The sequence below is a fragment of the Crocodylus siamensis genome, chromosome 4 (assembly GCF_052110815.1).
Source record: "Crocodylus siamensis isolate JL-2025a chromosome 4, ASM5211081v1, whole genome shotgun sequence".
In the NCBI taxonomy this organism is placed as follows: Eukaryota; Metazoa; Chordata; order Crocodylia; family Crocodylidae; genus Crocodylus; species Crocodylus siamensis.
This window is the reverse complement of record NC_143398.1, coordinates 113,712,185-113,733,574: the sequence shown is the minus strand read 5'-3', so window position 1 is coordinate 113,733,574 and position 21,390 is coordinate 113,712,185. Positions and strand designations below refer to the sequence as shown.

The following is a 21,390-nucleotide window of genomic DNA, read 5'->3' as shown; positions in this document are numbered from 1 at the left end:
GAAATTTTAAACCATAAAAGTAGAGAACAAGAATTCTTTTTTGTTTCCAAGTTCCATCATAAATGGAAATAAAAAGGCCTGCAGGAAAAAAACTTCCATTGCTGAGTAAAGGCTATTCTCCAACTATGACAAAAATGACACTAGCTCCATAAATAATCCCATACATCATTAATGCTGAAAGAATGGTTGGTATTAAACAGACTTTTATCCTTTATCCTGGGGAGTTGCACGTTCGTAGCTTTTCTGGTTGCCATGCTGTAGCCTAAAGCTGAAATATTTGTTATCCACACACTGCAGAAAGATATTAAAATTCATGTTTAAAACAGTCCCATCATTCATTTTTAAGAATTCCTGTGTAAACTAATCTTAAACAGAACCCATGTGTGGAATATAAATGGATTTAACTGGTATTCTAGGTATATACAGGCTAGTGAGTGCAATATCAGGCCTGGGCAAAATAAGGGAACAGAATTAATGGAGAAGAACACAATGAATGCCAGTTAACATGGCTTTAAGTAAGTACAGTCTTGTCAAAACAAATCTGATTTAAATCTTAAAGGAGATTACAGTTGGGGTTGGTGAAGGTTACTGGAGGGCTGTAGTACAGATTTGTAAGGTGCATGACATGAAGAATCTATCACTGTACAGCACCAATAAAGAGATTAAGAGCCAGCTAAATGATGGCTCTCTCATCAGGCAAACATCATTATCAAATGGGGATGCTGCTAGGGGTATTCCACAGGGATCAGTACCAAAATGTGCAGCATGCTTCGACATATCAATGATCTGAAAACAAATATAAAATTGTTGCTGATGAAAGAGAAGAATGACAGAAATTGGCCACATGGTAAATATGAGCGAGGACAGAACAGCAATACAAAGCTATCTGGATTGGCTGGTAAACTGAGCCATTCACTCAATTACAATTTGCTTCTGCACTGCCAAATACAAGTTTACACATCTAAGAGAACAAGGATTCAGGCCATGTGTAGAATGAAGGACTGTATTCTGAGAAGTAGGTGGTGATGTGGCCAGACAACTCAGATGCATGGACAGGAGTAGCAAAGAGCAGTAGAAGAAATTTTATCTAAGGCCAGGGTCGGCAACGTATGGCCTGCAGGCCAGACTGAGCCCACAAAGAGATTTTACTGGGTCCACCAAATTCAAAATTGGACACAAAGCACAATTTTTTAACAATGATGATGATTTACCACTAGAACGTATTCTCAAGGGAAGAAGAGATGCTTTATCTTTTGAGGTCTTCCAGTTGAAGCTGGATGCCTTTCTGGGAGATTCACCATAGTGAAATGCAAGCACAAGTAACTGGGCTTAGTACTGGGGCAACTAAGTGAAGCATAACAGCCTGATATACCAGAGGTCAGACTAGACAGTCTGACGGGCACTCTAGGCTTTTGGCTCCTCAAAGGGCTGAAGTGTGCAGACTGAGGAATAAAACCTGTAGGGCTAGACTGCAAGCTTGCCATAGGTACTGTGCATGGGGGTCATTTTCCCTGCTCCCCACTCTCCCCAGCTTAACCAGCACCAACAGCCCCAGCACTGCTGGACTCAGTGGGGAAGCAGTAGTATCCAGCTTGCAGTGTGTGCTCTTTGGACCCAAGACTGGCCAGTCAGCTGGCCCAGGAGCACAAAAGAAGAGTGTGCTCTCATTCCCCCATACTTGCATGCATGTATACACAGTCCAAGGGGCAGCTTAGCCGATACATACACTAGAAGCTGCCAACTGGAAGGACAGATACTTATTTTGCCCCCACTTACACACTGCTGCACAGCATCTCCTCCCTCCCATTCATATTTTGAGTCCTTGTCCTAATACTTACTTGCCATGCCAATGCATGAGATACTGGGCTTTCCAATGCCCAGCAGAGGGCAGCAGACTGCCATAGTTCACCTGTGCTTCAGCCTGGCATGTCAGAACTGTGTCCTCCCAAGGGCATGGCAGGGAAACAGGCAACAGGTCCATGGCCCAGGGACTCCCAGAGGGAAAGCAAATCCCATTTCAGATCGCGAGCACAGCTACGAGCCTTGTGCATGTCAACCAAGAACCATCTTGGGATCCAGAAGCATCCAGCTCAAAAGTCCTCACCCTGTTTGAATTTGCTGCTGAACTGAGGGGGGCCTGACAATAACTTCCAATGACAGAAGCTGAGGCTAGGCAAATTCAGACTAGAAGTGAGGCTCATGACAGGGAAGGCAGCTAAACACCCAGCAGCTTTACTTAGTGTCACTAGGGGTTCTCCCATACTGGCAACTTCCAAATCAGGATGGGAAGTTTTCCTAGGATACTCCAGTTCAAAACAAAATGAATTTGGGAAGTCAGTGGCCCTGTAATGTGGGAAGACAGATTCAGTGCTCATGATGGTCCCTTCTGTGAAACCTCAGAATCCTTATATTTACGCCTCTGCAAGCTCCCATGCATCGATGGGCACATATTCAAATAGCCAAGATATTCTTGGCCACGTGCACTGATACGCTTGCACGTACAAGTGCACACATGGCTGTCATCTCCCACACCTGCACACATGGCTCTCTCTGTACATGAACAGCTCTTCAATGCACACCTTCATCCCACATGCATGAACTCATGCTCTTGCACACATTCATAGCTTGTAGTGTCTCACATATTACACTTCATTTGGCACCTTTCATTCACAGTGCTCTGTTGCCTGCGTGCACACACCTATCCATCGCAACAGTAATACTGTTGCACATTCCTGCACACACACTTACAAGTCCTCCCCCTGCAAACATGCTTGCATACAGAGCACCACTCAAATGTGTGTGCATGCTAAAGAGACTAGCAGACACATACTCCTGAAGGTACCCATGCATACCTGTGACAGGATAGATGCATACTTACTGGTGTATAAATGTATCAGATCCCAGACTCACTAACATGTCCATGCATGTGCAAATGCATGCAGTAATACAGGCATGCCTGCACCTCTTTGAACATGTACAGATACACTGCAACACAAATCACACGGCTCTAGCACCCGCACTGTAGCCCACACCTCAAGTACATCAGCGTGGTGCACATTCACTGTGGCATCGCCCACAGACATACTTGTTTGTGCACAACCAGTCTCACACATACATGAACACATTTGTACCTGGACTGCCTCTGGAACAGCTCTAAAATGGGAACCATTGCCATTACAGAGCAAAGCCTTGCATTTTAAACTGCCAAGTGAGCAGTCATGAGTTTGCACGCACACATGCATGTGTATACAGCTGGGGTGACTGGTGCCTCCCAAGTATGGGGGGGCACAATTTGTGGGTGGGCCCAGGGGCAGGCCAAAAGCCCATATCCGCTCCTGTACTCCTGTGTCACAGCTTAGTGCCCCACCCCCCCCGCAACACGCCAGTCTGCACAGCAAAAAGTTGCCCCGTCCTGAGTCAGGGCAGGGGGGGATATGTGCCCCCCACCCCCCCACCCTGCCCCACCATACCTCCCCTTATCAGTCACCTCTGTATACAGACCTGCACGTGCTTTCCTACTTTGGAGTTTAAACGTAAGCCATTTTGGAGTCAGAGGACACAAGGCCCCCTGACTGATTATATCCATTCAGCTTTCCCCCTTCCCCCCTCCCTAGCATTTTGCTCACTGTTCCTGGCCCTTTCCATCCTCTGTCTCCACAGCTTTTTCACAGCTTCTAACTGCTGGCTATGGGGTAGGTGGGGATGTGTGTGCTCTTTCTTTTGCCTCTCTCTCGCCACTGCAGGATGTTTGTAGTGCAGCAGATTGCCAACAGTAACCTTCTGCTCCTGATTACGGATGCGGCCTGTGACTGCAGTATCTTCCCACCTGTTCTATTGGAAGCAAAAGAAGTCAAATATATCCTTGGGCTCAAGGCTGAGCTGTACCTTGTTGGAGGAGGATGCAATCCCTTCCTCCCTGTTGTCACCCCTTCTAAAGAATCTATTGCTTACTCTTCCCCCCAGTCTGATCCCCTTGGCAGATGGGCCTCCATGGGTTAGCACCCATTCTGGCAGGTTGCCAATGCAGCAATTTGCAAACTCAAGTGATTAGGAAATGTCACTGTAAGGCATTCCAGGGTCAGAAACTACAAACACTCATGGTCATTGAAGAGCCTGTGGGAACCTGATTAGGGCACTTCCAAAGTAAGATCTACCATGTTTGGTTTTCATATAGCATCTCCCACTGGAGGACCTTAGAGGGGCTTACAAACACTAACAGGCATCCAAAGATGCATCTCAAGCCAGTCCAGAGAGGTGATACTCCCCCTCTACGCGACACTGGTCAGGCCACAATTGGAGTACTGCATCCAGTTCTGGGCACCGCACTTTAAGAAGGATGTGGCCTGCCTTGAGAGGGTTCAGAGGAGGGCCACCTGCTTGGTTGAAGGGCAACAGGGCAGGCCTTATGAGGAGAGATTGAGGGACCTGAACCCGTTCAGCCTCAGCAAGCGGAGGCTGAGGGGGTATTTGGTGGCTGCCTACAAACTCATTAGGGGAGATCAGCAGCAAGTAGGAAGGGCCCCATTCCCCACAGCAGCACCTGAGGTGATGAGGAACAATGGCCAGAAGCTGCTGGAAAATAGGTTCACGTTAGAGATTAGGAGGCACTGTTTCACTGTTAGGGTGGCTAGGATCTGGAACCAACTTCCTAGGGAAGTGGTCCTTGCTCCTACCTTGGGTAAATACAAAAAAAGGTTGGATGAACACCTGTCTGGGGTCATGTGATCCCAGCGTGTGCTCTGGCCAGTGGCAGGGGTTAGACTAGATGATCTGTTCAGGTCCCTTCTGACCCCAAACTACAATGAAACTATGACGGTACCGCCCCTGAGAGGTGGGAAAAATTACATTATCTATACTTTACAGCTGGGGAAACCAAGAAACAAAAATGTGCCTAAGCTCATAGAGGGAACCTACGGTGGAGAGACAGGAACGGAAAGCACCTCCTTGCTCCCTGGCCAGATCCTTAAGCACAGAAGTGTCCTTCCTCTGTCTACAACAGAATGTGCAAAAATCAGAACGGTGGGTCTGGTTCATCTGACACTGTACACACAGGTAGGCAGCTTGCGTTTCTTTAGCCCATTCCTGCCTGGTCATGAAACAAAGCAATTCGATTGAGCGTTGTAACTTTCTCCTTAGCCTTTGCTTCTCTCTCTCCAGCCTCAGGCAGACCATCACAGCCCTTTGCTTCCATTCCTTCAGTTTAGCCCCTGTGAGGTCAGCCCTTTCTAAGCATGCCTCCCTCTGCCATTATCCTTCCTCCCAGGCTGAATTCCTGGGTCTTGTTCTCAGCTGCTCTGGCCATGTTAGAGATCCTGTAGCCTTGTCTCTTCTTCCCTTTGCTATGGACCTTAACAGCAGCACACACAATGCTTCAGTGAAGTGTGACAGGATGCGCACCCAGAAGCTGAGACGGCGCCCAGACACTTGCCACGCATTTCACTCCGAGGTACAGTGCACGTGTGTGTGTTTTCACAGTGCAGGCCCCTTCTAGATCGTCAAAGCACCTAAGCATTTGTAGTCACGTTGCTCACTTGCAGTTCTATGGAGGGGATACTGAACACTAGCAAACAGCTGACACTTGCTGGGAAAGATATCCTGCACTGAAGTGGGAGAGGCCTCGTTTCCAGCCACGAATTTATTAAGGTGGATGTAATGCAAACCAAGAAGCTCACACTTCAACTGCCTTCAGCTCCTGCACATTGAGGCAGGGAGCACAGTCCTTGCACAGATGAGCTGATGTGTGGGTCCAGCTACATACTAAGGGCCCTTAATGGGTCTGCCAAGGGTGCACATCAGTGCAGGCTTTAGCCCAGGGATTACGATATCCCCCGAGGATCGTAATAAACTCTGAGGCTGGGGAAGAGATTCCTGCTGCTGACATGTGGGCTTGAGAGCGCCTAATGACAGAATTTACAAGACATGTGGTTTACCAGCCTTCTACCTCACAAGTAGCTTGAACATCTGCTGAGGTCTGGGAGGAGCTGTCTCCAGCTTGAATGCACCAGACTTGTTCTGTTTGCCAGTCCCTGCCTCTTTGCTCTGAGAGACAGTCTTGCATCCTCTCTCACTGCAGTGAGGGTGACCCTTATTTCTGCTGGCCTCCTCCTTGGCCCCATCATTGCTTCCCAGATCACCATCAAATCTTTTTTTTTGTCCTCTCATGACCTCAGAAATTGATTTGCTGACCTGTCTTACCTCCTTCCCGTTCATTCTCAGGAGAATGCCCAGGACTGCGGTGGAGCTGCTGAGATCTCAGCCTCACTGATGTTGCTTCTTCTGCTGCTGGCAACCTCTGCCTTTCTCCTGCCATGATCCTTGCAGTTAGCACAAGCATAGGAAAAATGCAGGACATTCTTCAAGGGAGAGAGCTGGAGCAGCGGGAAGGGAAGGGATCACTAGGCCAGCACTTCCCAACACCAGCCTACAACTCCCTGTCAGCTTGTGAGGACAAGGCATGAGAGAACCACCACAGAGTGGCCTTGAACTCTCACAAAAAGGCTCGTTGTTCTTGTATGCATTTACACTGGAAACTTCGTCTTCCTCAAGAGCTTCCAGCTTGAGCCTTGGACACCAAAAGGCTGTGCAATAAGGAGCTTTCAGCCCTAGGGGACATTGTTGCTTCCCCTTATGAGCTCTTCTTGTTTTTTCAGTAACCCCAGGAACGTGGGAGGTTTTGACTCCACCAAGTCTGGCACCTCACTAGCTGCCCTTGCCAATGATAGTGGAGACCACACACATGCCCTGGGGATTTCACCAATTTTATCGCAAAGAAGTGAGCTCTTTGTGACCTGCCTTTTTGAGCCATTCCCTGCAGTGGGTGCACACTGCCCTTTCGGAGCAAGTGAGATATGAAATGATATTTCCTGAACACACTGCTCACTGGAGTCAAGGGTTTTCAACAACCTGGGTTACCAGGCATAGCTGGTAAAGAAAGCAGGGCAGCTTGAGTAGAAGAAAAGCAGGGAGGCAGCTTGAGTAGAAGCACAAAATACCTCTCAGAGCTCTGTACAACATGAAATCCCCCAGGTTGGGGAAATTAAGAGGCCAGATTTGCCACGTGTGACACACAACTCATAGCCAATATTGCACGAAAGTGGGATGAGATCCAGTCATAGGAAATGGTATCGCTTGAGTAGTTCTATTTAAACGCATTGCTCCAGAGCTTGGGTCTCCAGAATGGGCCTGTTTCCAAATTATTAGAATCTGAAAGCTGCTCTGATAGACCCAAAGGATTGTGTATGCAAAAAGAAAATCCCTCTTCTGCCCTGTAGAATAACTATTGAGAAGGCAGCCGCTTCATATATGGCACTCACTAAAAAGTGGGTTTTATGCTGCCTTTTTGCTTTCCCTGCAGAAGAGTGCTGTTCTGCAAGCTCAGTGCTGTGCTACTGCTGTTGTGTCCAGCTATGCTGGAGAGAGCAGCACTCTGCTGTGAAGCTCTGGCTGTCCTTGGCTGCAGGCACATCTTTCCTGCTTTCTAAGAGAACATTACAAATAACCTTGGGGTGGGAGAGAAAAGAAAGAGTCTTTTTTTATTTTTTTTGCATGAATTACTGGACACTGTCTCTCAAAACACAATATACAGTGTATTTTGCATAGATCTTTAAGCTGTTCTGTGTGATATTCAATATTGATCACAACCCCTCTATCCACTGGTGATTATCCCCTGGCAGAGCCCACAGCACAAGGGTTGGCTGAGCTAGGGCATTTCCCAATTCACCTAAAATGAGGTAGGTGGTGGCTGCTTCTGTTAATATTACAGACTGATAGGACTCAATTGAGCCTGCAGTGGGTAAGCATGGAGCATCCACAGGCTGCACTAGCACTAAGGGCTGCTCTAAGGAGTTTTAAGTTACCCTCAAAATAGGGGAGGGTCAAAGTGTGCTCAGTGCACAACAAGGCTGAGGATGCTCCGAGTGAATCCTGTCTCAGGGAGAGCTCTCGGCATCAACGTGCACTCTCCTCCCTGAGGATCACGTCACAGAAGACCGGTTGGGGAAAGCCCCTGAATACTCAGTATCAGCCATCCTCTTCAGACAAGCATGGTGCTCAAATGGGTTCTTGTCTTAAGTACAACAACCTCCTGTACTGCAACCATGCCTGCAACACCCACTTCTGGGCCAGACAGAAGATTTTGCTTGTCCACCCCTCTGGCCATGTCAATGCCTTCTTCAGATCCTCAAACTGGCCCTCCTTTTCACCCCACCAGGCTCAAGCACTTTACCTTCATATCCAAGGTCCTTCACATCTCTGCCTTTCCCTGCTTCTTGGATTGTCCTGCTCCCCATTGTTCACTCTCATCATAGATATCTCTGTACTTTCTTCCACGCTACCCTGTATGATATAGCTCACCCTGAACAGCAATGCATATTGTTTTGGCAACGGCAGAATGAAGAAAAAAGCTGTCCAGAGTTATGTCAACACAGCAGGGAGAGAGAACCTAATCTCAAACTCACTCTCTCTCCCTTTCCTGTTTTAGCAAAAGCCAGAGTTTTAATCCTTTCACAGCAGCTGTGAAAGGAGCTCTTGGCTGAAACTGTAAACTGCTCCTGAAGACTCGACTCCACGAGCAGATGTAGGATTTTGAAAAGAGCAGAAAACATTTTGCAGGGCTATGAAATAGAAGAGGGAGAGAGAGAGAGAGAGAGAGAGAGAATAGGAGTAGACAACAGACAGCAAAATCCCTGAAAAAGGATAGCTTGGTCAGTGGAACACTGAGACTATTAAAATAAAGCACCTTGTTAACACCTGTGGAACAGAGCATTTAGCAGGAATCAGGTAGATTATGAGCCATGAAATTAGTTGCCTCCATCAGCACTGCCTGACTAGAAATGTCACTGCTGCTGCCGATTTTAAGCTTTGGGTGGACCAGCAATCAGAGCTGTGTACAACTGCACCACTATACGCCCCAGCCATGGATCTGCACCTGTTGGACTCTGCTCCAGCATCTGCATAGAGGGGAGGGGCAAAGAAAAGGAGAAGCAGCAGCAGCCCTCCTGCAGCATCTGCATGCTTTTGTGCTGGGCTGGGGCGGGGGGGTGGGGAATCAGATTCCCACTAAAGACGTAACCCAATTTTTGGGGTAATTTTTGGGGAAAAAGGTGAGTGTGGCATGTGAGTAAATCAGGTATTCCATGGAATGTGCACACTTCCTTACTGTAGCGTGGTACCCAACACAAAAGAGCTTTGGACCTGCAGTACAAAATGTAACCAAAAACCATGAGAGTTTTCACACTTAGCCTATTCTTGCTGGAGGGAAAACACTAAAGTAATTCACATATCACTTTACTAAATTCTCTGGGGAGAGGGCAACTTTTTAAAACTGTGCTGATCATACATGCAGTACACAAATATCCTCCTAATAACTGAGAAGATTTAATGCAAACTTGAAATTGATTCTTTGGGGGATTTTTGTAGCATGAACAGATAAGTCATCCCTTGTTTTGGTTTTTTTTCCAAATTCTTAGCCCTTGCTATCAAAGGGATTGTCCTGTAATATTACATGTCCTTCTGTTAAGGTTGAGACATGCATAAATGAAGAGGAAGGGAACTATTAAATGATCATGAAGCACAACACCAGAAATAAAGCAGTCCTTTCCTTTCCTCCAGACACTGACTCTGCTAGAGTCAGAATAAGAGAATACTGAGAGGAAGGAAACCTGAAGAGGAGAGAGGGTGTTCTCCCAAACCTTCAGATGTTTTGAAAGCCACCTACTGAGTGCTGACAGACTGACTCAGCCCCGGTCTGTCACCTGATAGGTACTTCACCTGTGATTTGTGCTCTTTCCCTTCCATGTCCCGGAGGCACTGGTATCCATGGGGTATAGCTCCTAGCAAGGACTTCACTTGTCAGAAAAAATGAGTCCCGTTTCCATTCCATTGGAGCCGACTGAAAACCAAGACTTAAACTAATTTAATTATGGACATTTTTAGTCAAACGCAAATATCCCCCACCCCCACACAGACTTGAATCATAGTACTAAAAGTGCAAATTAAAACCAGCTTAGTTATAACAGCAACTGTTTTTACAAAGAGCAGCTTTGGAGTTGGTCAAAAACTGAACCAACCTTTACTGCAAACAATTCTTACTCCAAAAATAAACATTAGCTCACAAACTAATCCCACCCTTGGGTCAGTTAAAAGCAGATTGAGGGCCTGTTTTTCCAGAGAATTTCACTATAATTTCAGGTGTTATTTCAAAATGATGTAGTCATAGAGTTAGAAGGAACCTTAATAGTGATCTGGTCCAGCTCCCCACGTGAATACAGGAATGCGACTCCTAAACTATCCCTGCCCCACTCTGATCTGACCTCCTCTTGAAAATTGCCAGTGAAGAAGATGCTACAGGTCCACGGGGGCAGGCCATTGCGCTACCTTGCTGCTCTAACGCTAACCAAGTTTTTCCTGCGATCTAATCCGACGCAAAATGTCAAACTAACACATAATGTTGGGGGAACGCAACACATTTTGGTTTAAATCGATATACTGATTAAACCAAGCTGAGCCATCCTTAAATAGGAGTTTCCACACTGAAGTTCGCATTGGCTGTGTAAACGAAGCAGCGTGTAGACAAGGCCTAACAGGTCAAATGTACAGCGCCTACCACAGAGAGCTCCCGGGACGCTGCTGCAATGTAAGCAGTGATGAAGCTGAAGTCCAGTGCGAGTGTTGTCTGCTCTGTGATACTCTCTTCCCATGAGTCCCTATTGTCTGCACTTTCTTGCACCATCTGAAACAAACTTCCCCTTTCCAAAGCCTGCTTTTCTCTTTGTAGGCCTTGCACTGAGCAAGGCAGGCAGGCAAACAAGCAAGCCAGGAAGAGATGTTCTAGAGTGGAGAAGTTCAGCCTTTTCGAGCAGGCCAGGGCTACGCCATGGGCCACCACTCCCCTCCAGTGGCTGAGGGAGGTGGCTGCCAAGGTCAGAGAAAGGGGGCAAGGGAGAGGGAAGGAGAGAGAGGTGCCAAGGGGGATCATCAGCACAGCTCAGGGCAGGGCAGGCAAGCAGATGTACTGGGCTGAACAACTTGCCATTGATCCTGTGCCACAGGCCAGATCCAGTCACTCAGGGGTGGCTCCAGCCTCTTCCCAGTGGAGAGGCTGAGGTGGGCTAGACAAAAAACTGGGGGGCTGTGCTATATAGGAGGTGGGACACAGGCCCCGGAGGCTGGGCTGGGCGCACTGCACCTCCGTGGGTGGGAGCAGGGCAGGCTCAGCTGCGCAGGGTGGGCAGTGGTGGCCCGCAGGGAAGTGGGGGGCTTGGGCAGGGGTGGCACAGGCAAATTTTGGGGTGGCTATAACCCCCCAAGCTTCCCCTGCAGTCACTGCAGGGGCTATAGGTTGAGCACTGCTGCTCTAGAGGGGCCTAGCTCTCTCCAGTGTTGAAAAACACCAGTAGGAGTGTTGGAGGGGGAGACGGGAGGCAGAGGGGAATTGCAAGGGTAGCGGCTTCCTTGCCTTTCCTGCCTGCCACTCCCTCCAGACCCTCTGGACAGCTCCATCTGTTTCCCCTGCCACAGCCTCTGCTGGAGGTGCAGGGGGAAGGGTCTCTCTCCTGCCCCATTTCTAGGCAGTGCCATCTGCTTCCACAGCAGAAAGCTCCTGTAGAGTTTTTAGACAGCGACACTGCATTTTGATAAGATGCATTTATAAATATTTCACAAGCATTCCCTCCACACACCAAAGCTCTGCTGCCCTGAGCTTCAATTAATAACCCACAGCACCATTTGGCTCATGCTGGATGTTCCTTTGTCTAAGACTCCCTGCTGCCATCTGGGGAAAGGGACATGATTTATAGACCCAGTGGTAAAGCAGTGACAGCCAGGTTGACCATGTGCAAGCAGAGGAAAGCAAGTCTGCCTGCGTCAGGCATCAAGTTCAGTCTAAAGAGCACCGCACAAGGGCACTCCCCACAGACTCAGCAAACACTCTCGCTCAAAACCACTCCCAGCAGGGTCTGTGCTTCCCAGAGCCCTGCTGGCAACCACCACAAAGAGCCAGACAGGCTGGTTAGAGACAGCAAGCGCTGGAGCTGAGCCAAAGAAGGATCCTAGAGGCTGCCGCGTGTCAGATTTGTTTAAGCAGCATTCACTTTTTTTTTTTTTTTTTTTAAATGAGAAGAAATGAGTCCAAATAAGATCACAAAAAGAACCCGGGCCCTTTCTTTCCACTGACGCCACCAACTTGAGCTAATTCCCCACAAAGCAGGCCCTTCTGCTCCCTCTGTTGTCACTCCATACACTTGTTTGTGGCTAAAGGCCAATTCCTCCCAATGCCTAATGGAGCTGTGGCTGCAGCTCTCCTGGTATTCTTAAATCTTGGAAGGTGAAAGATTTGCTGTTAACTAGGTAGCGGTGCCACCAGAAGTTGCAACATACCTACAGCTCTCTTGTTTTGATAGAGTGCAATTTGCTGTTTCCATGCTCTGGTTGTTTGCTTGCTAGTTGGCAAGGATGTCACTCTCTCCCAGCCCTGGAGCCAAGGAAGAATGCCCAGGAAAAGCAGCTGCTCTAGCGCCCAACTTCCTCAGCCCAGGGCACTGGCAGAGCAAGCGAAAAATTAGGTCAGCTTAGAAAACAGAGACTTGAGGATGAAGCAGCAAACTAGCAACTGAGTAGCTGTAAAAGCAGCCATTGCTCATTTCCAGCTGAAAGCGCTAGGCTGCCACTCTGATGTGACCCAGTAAATCAGAGCTGTAACCATCTTTGCCTTGCTTGGAGAAGCAGCAAAAGTGGGTCCAAATGTGTGCGCAGACGTGCACTAGGGATCTCAAATTTTGTTGTGGAGGGGGTTAAGTTTGAGGTGGGAAGCCTGGCTTGCTCGCAGAGTCCCACACGAATTGTATTAGCATTGGAAAATTAGCATGCCATTTCGAGTGACAACAAAAATCCCATCACTTGGGATGAACTAGGCCTCCTCTTCACCAAAAACCCAATTTATTTTATTTTATTTTATTTTTTTTTTAAATAAAAAGGTTTTGATTACTTCTCTTTTCAAAACTGGAGAAGAAACCCAAACCCCACAATTTCTCCTGAATCCAAGGAGTTTAGTTTTCTACACAAACAGCTTTTCTTCTTCTCTGCAGTTTCCCATCTTTTCCTGGAATAGCTGTTTGAAATCCTCTTGGCCCTAGCACAGTGCATGGAGTTTTTGCTTTCCTTTTTTTTTTTTTTTTAAGCTTCTCTAACTGGGCTGATCATATGATGCTCTGGACTGTTACAGGGAGGGAGTTGCTAAGATTTTAAAAATTAAGTGGCAACGAGAAGTGTGTGTGAATGGGTAGATCATTTTATACAAAATGTTTAAGCTTGTTAAATGCACCCTCCCCACCCCATCCTCAAGCTCCCCCAGCAAGACACTGCCTGACAAAGGGACTTGCCACATATCCTGCTATGTTGGCTAGAACCCAGTAATGGTGAGGCTCCAATTTGTTAGGGCTTCAACAAAGACGAAGAACTTGAAGTGGCGGTGGAAAATAGAGAAGCCCTGAGAGCTGCCCTGGTCTACCTGCATTGACAACAAAGCAAAGACCGTGATGAATCAGTGGAACTCCCCATGGATACGTCTGCCATGACCTGGCCCAGAAATTACTAAAGCCAGGGACGCACTATCCTACTCTCCTACTCAAATGAAGATGTTAAAGTGCATTGCTAAGCTCTGCTGATAGTGCAGATCCAGCAGCAGGGCTTATTTAAAGAGTAGGGACAGGAGAGGAAGCCCTCCATTCATGTATAGTACCACCATTTGACACTAGTAATAGAGCCATGGACTTGTCAGGATCTTCATTGTCCATTTGTATGTGTTAACTTGCATATCACTGTGCCAACAAGGGAGCATGGGACCGAGAAACAGTTCCAGCCCTGAAGATTTTACAAAACCTCAAAATTACGCAAGTTTATTTTGTAATGCTTACAAAAATGATGTCACTGTTTTGAAGGTCACTTAGGAGACAGCACGGGGAAGCATCTGACTCAACCAGCTTTATGTTGTTCACCTTTGTACTGCATGCCAAACACGTGTTCTTCTGCCTGTCCCTTGCATGCTGTGAGTCAGGCCTGCTCTATTAGAAAGCATGGCCTGATGACTAAATTAACTTAGAATCCATGTAACTGCATTGGGGCAAATACAATATAGACACACTTACACTGATTTAGCTTACCTAAACTGGCTTACACATCTATAAAATCGGGAGGTTGCACCAGTTTGAAGTGATTTAGTTACATTAACAAAAATCCTTCAGCCCTGCCCTTAACCAAGTATGAAGATCTAGGTAGAACAGACTCCATGTGATACTACAGAGGATAGATACAAAACCCCAGGCACATTCAAATTTCACATGTTCCATAACTGTATGAAGTTCTCATCTATGTTATAAGCCACATTGCATCTTTGCTATTCTGGCTGTAAATTGTAAATGGGAGCACAGGAGAACCCGTTTCTTTTGGAGGAGCAGGACAGGGGAGAGGAGGAATACAAGTTTCCCTAGCTTCCTGCTGTACATGTGTTGCTGGAAAACAGTGCATAACTCGAATTTGCATAAAGGGAACCCACTTTACAATGTAAGAAATAGGGTTACGTTCCAAGACCTCAACAGGGCACTATCATAATGGGGATGGCAACTTCAGAAACACGTGTCGCAGATGAGCGAGGAGCACAGATCCACACAGGAGACTACATTTTGGTGCACGTCACTTCCACAGTGCACTGCACAAAGCAGCTGATTGTAGGCTTCCACCACACCAATCACATAAGAGTGAATTTACCTCGCAGATTATGTATTTTTGGTATAAAAAGGGTCATTGCATAAGAGTGAATTCACACATACAGAACCCACATAAAACAAGGGAAACCAATGGAAGCACACAGCCTCTTCTGGAATATAACAAATTGTCTGAGTTGGCATGCTGAAAGACTGGCCTTTATTGCTTTACTCACCATCATGAAAAATGCTGAGCATGTTTGAGAGCAGAATCAATTCTGGAACCCCCAGGACATTATGATTTACAGTTTTGACTTCTAGCAGGGCTCCAGTTATTTTTTTAAATCCATACCAGACAGATAATTTGAGTTACTATTCTAAAGCTAGAGACAGATTTGCAAGACATTTGCAAAAAAATATAAAAAGAAAAAAAAACAGGGGCTGAACCTTGATAATTGATAAAACACCTAACCCAGCAATAACTATTATCTAATGTGGCAAATGTTCTGGCCTACCTAGACCAATAAAATCTTAAGTACCCAGAAAGGGGCTTGAAGGGAAGAGAAGCAGCTACTTGAAGGTGACAATCATAAGATTCAGTAGAAGCCAAATCTATAACATTAAGTTCTCATCTAGACAAACTCACATCCGGTTAAATTAAAAATGGTGCAAACCTAGTATTTCATCTGAAGTACTGCTTACCATTGAACTCAATCCTAATCTAATGATCATAGAAAACTTGTGGCTAAGGAAAAATAAACCTGATTTGACTAACCACTTGATACCAAAGGTCATTTGCTCTATAACAAGCAACCAAGCCATTTTAAGCAAGGTTGAGACACCAGGGAGAGGCATCCATTCCCCTAGGAATGAAGACAGATTTATGATTGACTGAATCACTTGGCTGGACCAATCCAGTTTTAGAGACAGTTAAGAGTTTTTTGTCTGGCCCTAAGCCACAGGCAAAACCTACTTAAAGTCTGAGACTAATTCAGAACTTGGGACAGTGTCCAAGAAGGTCAAAACAAGATTTCACCACACAATACATTACACATGGGGCAAGGAGGAGAGAAAACCTCCTACGTCAAGTAGTGCCAGAATTAAGGCTACTTGTACAACCTTAATTTGGCCAAATGTGCATACAGTATACATAAGCTTACTACTTCTCCCAGAGGACTTTCATTCAGTCCACAGATCTCACTTAAGTGTACAATTAACCAAATCAGGTCAGATTTGTATCCCCTCCATCCCCCCCCTCCCCCTCCCCATTCAAGCTAGTTTCTAGTTAGTCTTCCTGCCCAGTATTTTTAAATCTTTGAATATGCCAAACTCATCTGACAAGTGCTGCCCCCTCTCCACCCCCCCACAGCCAACTAGATTCCAGTGTCTAGCTTTTGGTCCCTGCCCCTCAACTCTCCTTGCCCACCCACTCCCAACCATGCCCTTCCCCTGGGCTTCCCAGTACAAGCCATTCTGCCCAGCCACCTTTCTTCATCCCTGTGAGAATTTGCCCCAAATCCTTAACGCTAAAGTACTGGGACTTCAGACATTTCCAAAAAGAAAGGAATTTTATTTTGTATACATTGAAAAGCCAATGCCTTTTCCCAAACTCTCATTCTCTGAAAATGCTGAATGCGCCAACTGATAAATTTCCAAATTGCTAGTTTGACAAAAAGTCATAACTAAATGAAAGCTGCCCTAAGTGGGAGGTTTCAGCCCCCCTCTAGAGTCCTGCTTTGTTCACATCGTAGGCATGGAGATGGAACAACTAACAAATGTAAAAACTATATTTTAGTTCTAGCCTCCACTTACAAAGGCTCATCCCAGAGATGCATGGCAGCTGCCGTTCAGAAGAGTTTGGTGTTCTTGTTCACAATGGGGCTTAAAGAAATAAAACAATACTGAAATCTAATGAGTCACATTGGATTTGTACTTACTTTATTTAAATCGCACACAGATTGAAGGGCCGCTTTTTAGCAACATCCATTAGACCTCTCACCAGCATTTACCTCTTTTTCTGGTGTTTACCATTTACCTCCCAGCCTAGTTCCAAGCACTAATGAAATGTCTCCAGGCTTTGATTTGGCTTCTTGGCCAGCAGACCCATCAGTAATATAATGGCTAGTCAGCCATTAAGTGAGGGGAAGAAAGAAAAATGGACAACTCTTCCAATTCTGTACAGCGCAGGAATAAAGAGCCAAACCTAGTCAATATTCCATTTGGTTCTTTTATTAGCAGAAGTTAAGAATACAGCAAGTAATGAGATCCCATCTCACATGGAACCATCACCACAAGCCCCAACCATCAAAAACCCCAGAATGTGCTTCATTGCTTCCAACAGTAAGCAATTTAAAAAAGAAAATACTGAACAAGGCCACTATTTAATGGGGAAGGAAAGAAGCTGTAAGTCCTAACTATTCTATGGCAATAACCTGCACACAGAGCAAGCAAGCCTCTGACTGCTGAGAGTAAGGCATTCAGGCGCCAACCTGGGAAGAGTTCTCAGCAAGCACTACAGAAAAAAAGTGCACAGCTAGGCTGTTCTTTATTGGAACACACAAACTTTTTAGACAGAGGGAGGGACTGGCTGGGTTAAGAATAGCAGGTGGACTATTGTGTTTTTGTAATAGTTCTGTGCTGTGTAGGACCAGGTCACAATGTCCCTTCAGGGAGTGAGCATGGGATGAGCCAGGATGGAACCTGCCACTTCTGCTGGTATTGATACAGAGGTATGCCAAAGTGCTTTACAGAACAAGTCTGATTCTGATATGTACCACTGCTTTCCCAAGTGGCAGAGCACACGTGCTGCTAGGTAGCCCCATGAATCTCTCTTATAGGCTCCCATGCTGATTAGCCCTCTTTCAGGAAAGGTATTAAGTTAATACTGCTCTACTTCAGTTCAGCATGACACTAATGCATGACAAAAATGTTTCCTCCTGTCCTATGGTTGGCCAGTATGGTGATCCTACTGAGAACATGCCCTTCCTACAAGCTCCAATACAGCACCTCCTTTATAGCCAGTCTTCAATTTTGACTTCCTTTTTATAGGAAATGTTGAGGAACAGTGCAAGTAATCAAGGCATCCCACTTCCAATCAACCCCATTATGAAAAAATAACCCCTTAAAAACACATGCATTGATATCCTGGGATCCCAGAAATGCTTGTTAGTCAAATCTCTGCAATCCAAGTTTTTCACTTGCCAATTTGAACTTTCACCCTTAAAACATTATTTTGAACAGTGTTCTATTCCTATTGCTTTGTGAACCACACCATTTTAGGAGCCATTTAGCTCATCTAAGTATGAGGTAATTGCTTTGAATTTTCAGCAATTTGACATTCATTACATGAAACAGCTGACCCTTAAACTACAAGGGCCGTTTCATCTCAAGACTTAAGAAGATTCTCCAACAATCTGCCCTGGCTTCCGACTGAGGGCCAGAGGTCAAGCTACACCACCCTAACAGAGGGACTGGCATGTGTCTGCTCCAAAGTCATTTCATTTTTCTTCGAGTTAAAAAAGCCAACAGTTCCAGAACTGTGACTGTTACTGTGACTGGACCTGGAAAGTGGGCAGTGAGCAGGGTTTCTTGCAGATTTAAAAAGCCCACAAGACCCCACAAGCACAGGGAGCTCTGCACATGTGAAGGTGTTGCTCCTTTACCAGCAGCAGCCCATCCTTCACTCCATATCTTTGCTCCCACAGTCTACTAACCAGACAGCTGATAACTCTTTGACAAGTGTGACTCCTACATACTCAGACAAAAAAAAAAAATCCCACCAGAGCAGATCCATGAATGGTCACCAGAAAGCTAGCCAACAGAAACCTTTACACACAGACAGGCACCCATGGAGTCAATTTGTTTACTGTATCACACACTTTCCTATACCACTTTGCTTCACGTGGCAAGAACCCCTCAAATTAGGTTTTAAGTCCATAATCCAAAAAACCCACAGAAGCCAAATAGCATAGAAGACAACTGTCCCATATAGCTGGACAGGGCTCAGATGTATTCCAGTTCCTTGAGTAGCTAAATTTACTAACACTGACTTCAATGAGAGCTTGATTAAAAGGTAGGCATCTGATCTTTTCCAACCTTTGTGCACATTACTGAGCCTGCTGCAACCCTTGTATAAATATTACTGAGCCTGCTCCAAATTCCAGCCAGAATCCCAGATTTCCTTGAAGCTGGCATGTACTGGGCAGAGTCAGCAGGACCCACATGTCTCACTCCTGGGGATTTTACCTGGTCCTCTTGCACTTGTTTTGTGCAAAATTGAAACAGTGTGTGGTACTTGCAAGTTGCATTCTCTACAAAACCCTTTTCTCCCCAACCCCATTTGTTTAAAACATTTATATAAATTTTTTTTTTATTTAAACACAAAGTTAGAAATCTTATTTACAATTTTTTTCTCCCAAAAGAGCATGATCTAAAATCAACCCCCCACCCCTTGAAGAGGCTATAAATCTTCTTATTCTAGATTTTAAAAAGAAAAAATGCTAAGCTGTCCCACCCATCTTCTACAAATAAATATGGCATTGAACAGAAGCCGATTTGGAAAGGGTCCTCTGTAGCTTGATCTGTAGATCCCAAGAATAAAGTTAGGGTTTAAGAATTTCCTGGTGTTCAAACTGATTCACACTCCATTGTTTGAGGTATACATTTCTTTGTTAGTCAGAATCCCCACAAAGCTTCCGTGCCCAAGTAGGCGAAGCTCAGATTCTTAGGTATTCACTTCACTAGCTAGTTAGCTTCAACCACACTCGTGGTCCCATTTTGGTTTTGACCCTGGACGGAAGCCGGGTTTTACTGCATCTGTTCCTCCTCTGTGCAGCCTCCTCCAACTGTGAAGCGGAACTCTTGAAGGTTCGACACACCATGGAAATGCACAAAGGCTCCAGCCACTACAAAGATGTGGAACAACTGATGGGAGTGGAACTGTGGAAACAAAACATCACCATTCAGATAGAAATATTTGGGGTTCCAATGCCACCCCTTTTTCTACACAGCCACATGTTAATGGCAGGCAGCAACAGGATCTTATCAACTTGCTGAGCTATGCAAAGTCTCATAAAACCCATTCTTATCTCATTAATTAGAGAAAGAAAGAGACAACCGTCTCCCCCGTCAGCCACACATGCTGCGAGCAGGGGAAGTATCTCCTTAGGTACAAGTACTAGGATTGCCTACTGTGCACTGACTGTGTTCCAATGTGCTATAAACCATTCTGTCACATCCATCTTTAGTATCACACCAGGTCATTTCCAGTTCCCAGGACAAAGGCCTTAAATGTTTCTTAGACTCGTATTGATACAATGCCTGCTGGGCCTAGTGACATGGCCAGCCTTACACAAGTGGATAGGTACAGGAACTCTTCTAGTCCTGGGCATAATCTCACCAGTTGATTTTCAGAAAAGAACTGTCCTGGTTGTTCTCTACCACAGAGGAAGCTGGGCAGAAGTTGAGTAAACAAGTATTGGGGTCTTTTTTAATATTGAAGTCTGAAGTTTGGTAACTTCAAAATCTAGGATATAAGCAAGTGATGGAGAACATGATTTGAGTACAGCAGAATGGAAAGCATGAGGCAGTGAAACAACACGGTGTATTGTATTGAAGGAAGAAGTGCCAGTACAGGCAATGATCTTAGATAGCTGTTATGTGAAATATCAATTTACAGTCTCCCTGGAAAACTTGGGGAAGTGACAGGCACCTGTCAGAACCTTAGTGGAATGATACACTACCAGAGTATACCTTCAAAAGAAGGAATTCAACTAACAATACATTGTTGGCTTTCCAATAGTCTAGTACACTCATCTTGACCAGATAAGGAAGTCTCAAAGAGCAGCTTTTGCACCAGTTTTAGTTGCCAGAGCTGGAGGAAAAAAAGCATAACAAGTACTCCAGCTCTCAGCATAACAAGCTGATGTGCCAGTTTCTGAATCCAGACTCACCCAGATATCACACTTGCCAGGGAAGAATCTCTCTGGAATGCGAGCAGCATATAGCGCAGCACCAGTAATGTACAGACACGCCATTAGTGCCAGCCAGCCGATCTGCCCCATTGTGGCCGCCTTCAGTAGCCCCTCCGAGATGACAAAGTGCAGGGTGGGGATGACGCCACTAAGACCCAGACCCAGAAATACTCCTACAAAGCAAGGAAAATGGGGGAGTGTCAGGTTTGGTCATGGAAAGCAGCAATGAACAGCAAAATCAAGTTGAAGCAGAACATCCCACGCAAAACTTATGTTGTCAAACTGTTCATGAATATGCAAAGGTCCTTTATACAGCAGTTAAATGATCAGCGGCTCCACTCACTATATAACGGGTTGCGTCTCACTTCGCTTTAGTGTCTCTACATCCAGGCAATGCATATGTCAATTTGAGGGTTAAAAATTCTTTAAGCAGATTAAAGCTCCTGGGCTGTAGATGGCGCCTAAATCCCAAAAAAGGCTCTTCTGCTACTGAAAGATCATGGTGGAGAGTGACAAGAAAATGGAAGTGACCAGTACAATACGCCATGCAGGCAATCCCAGGAATGAGCAAAGCAGCAGCAGCTGAGGCTAATCTCTCTCTAACTTGAGAGCAGACCTTTGCTGTTTGAAATAATACTGTTTTCTACAACTCTGAGATGTGGATAATAAAATGGGAAGTTACATCTGCCATATGGTTTGTTTCAAAGGTTGAATTCCTTACT

The 21,390-nt window shown here is 45.7% G+C and overlaps 1 protein-coding gene across 2 annotated transcripts in view; it reads right to left on the bottom strand.

The window, feature by feature from the left end:
- Positions 1–16,909: 16,909 nt before the first annotated feature.
- ADIPOR2 (adiponectin receptor 2) overlaps positions 16,910–21,390 on the bottom strand; it is a 75,910-nt gene continuing 71,429 nt past the window's right edge. For both annotated transcript variants that reach the window (XM_090043435.1, XM_090043436.1), the window contains exons 7-8: positions 20,648–20,841; positions 16,910–19,634 (exon numbers count right to left, since the gene is read on the bottom strand). In XM_090043435.1, the coding sequence (XP_089899561.1) occupies positions 19,503–19,634; positions 20,648–20,841 (326 nt within the window). In that variant the 3' untranslated portion in view covers positions 16,910–19,502. The remainder of the gene's footprint in view (positions 19,635–20,647; positions 20,842–21,390) is intronic.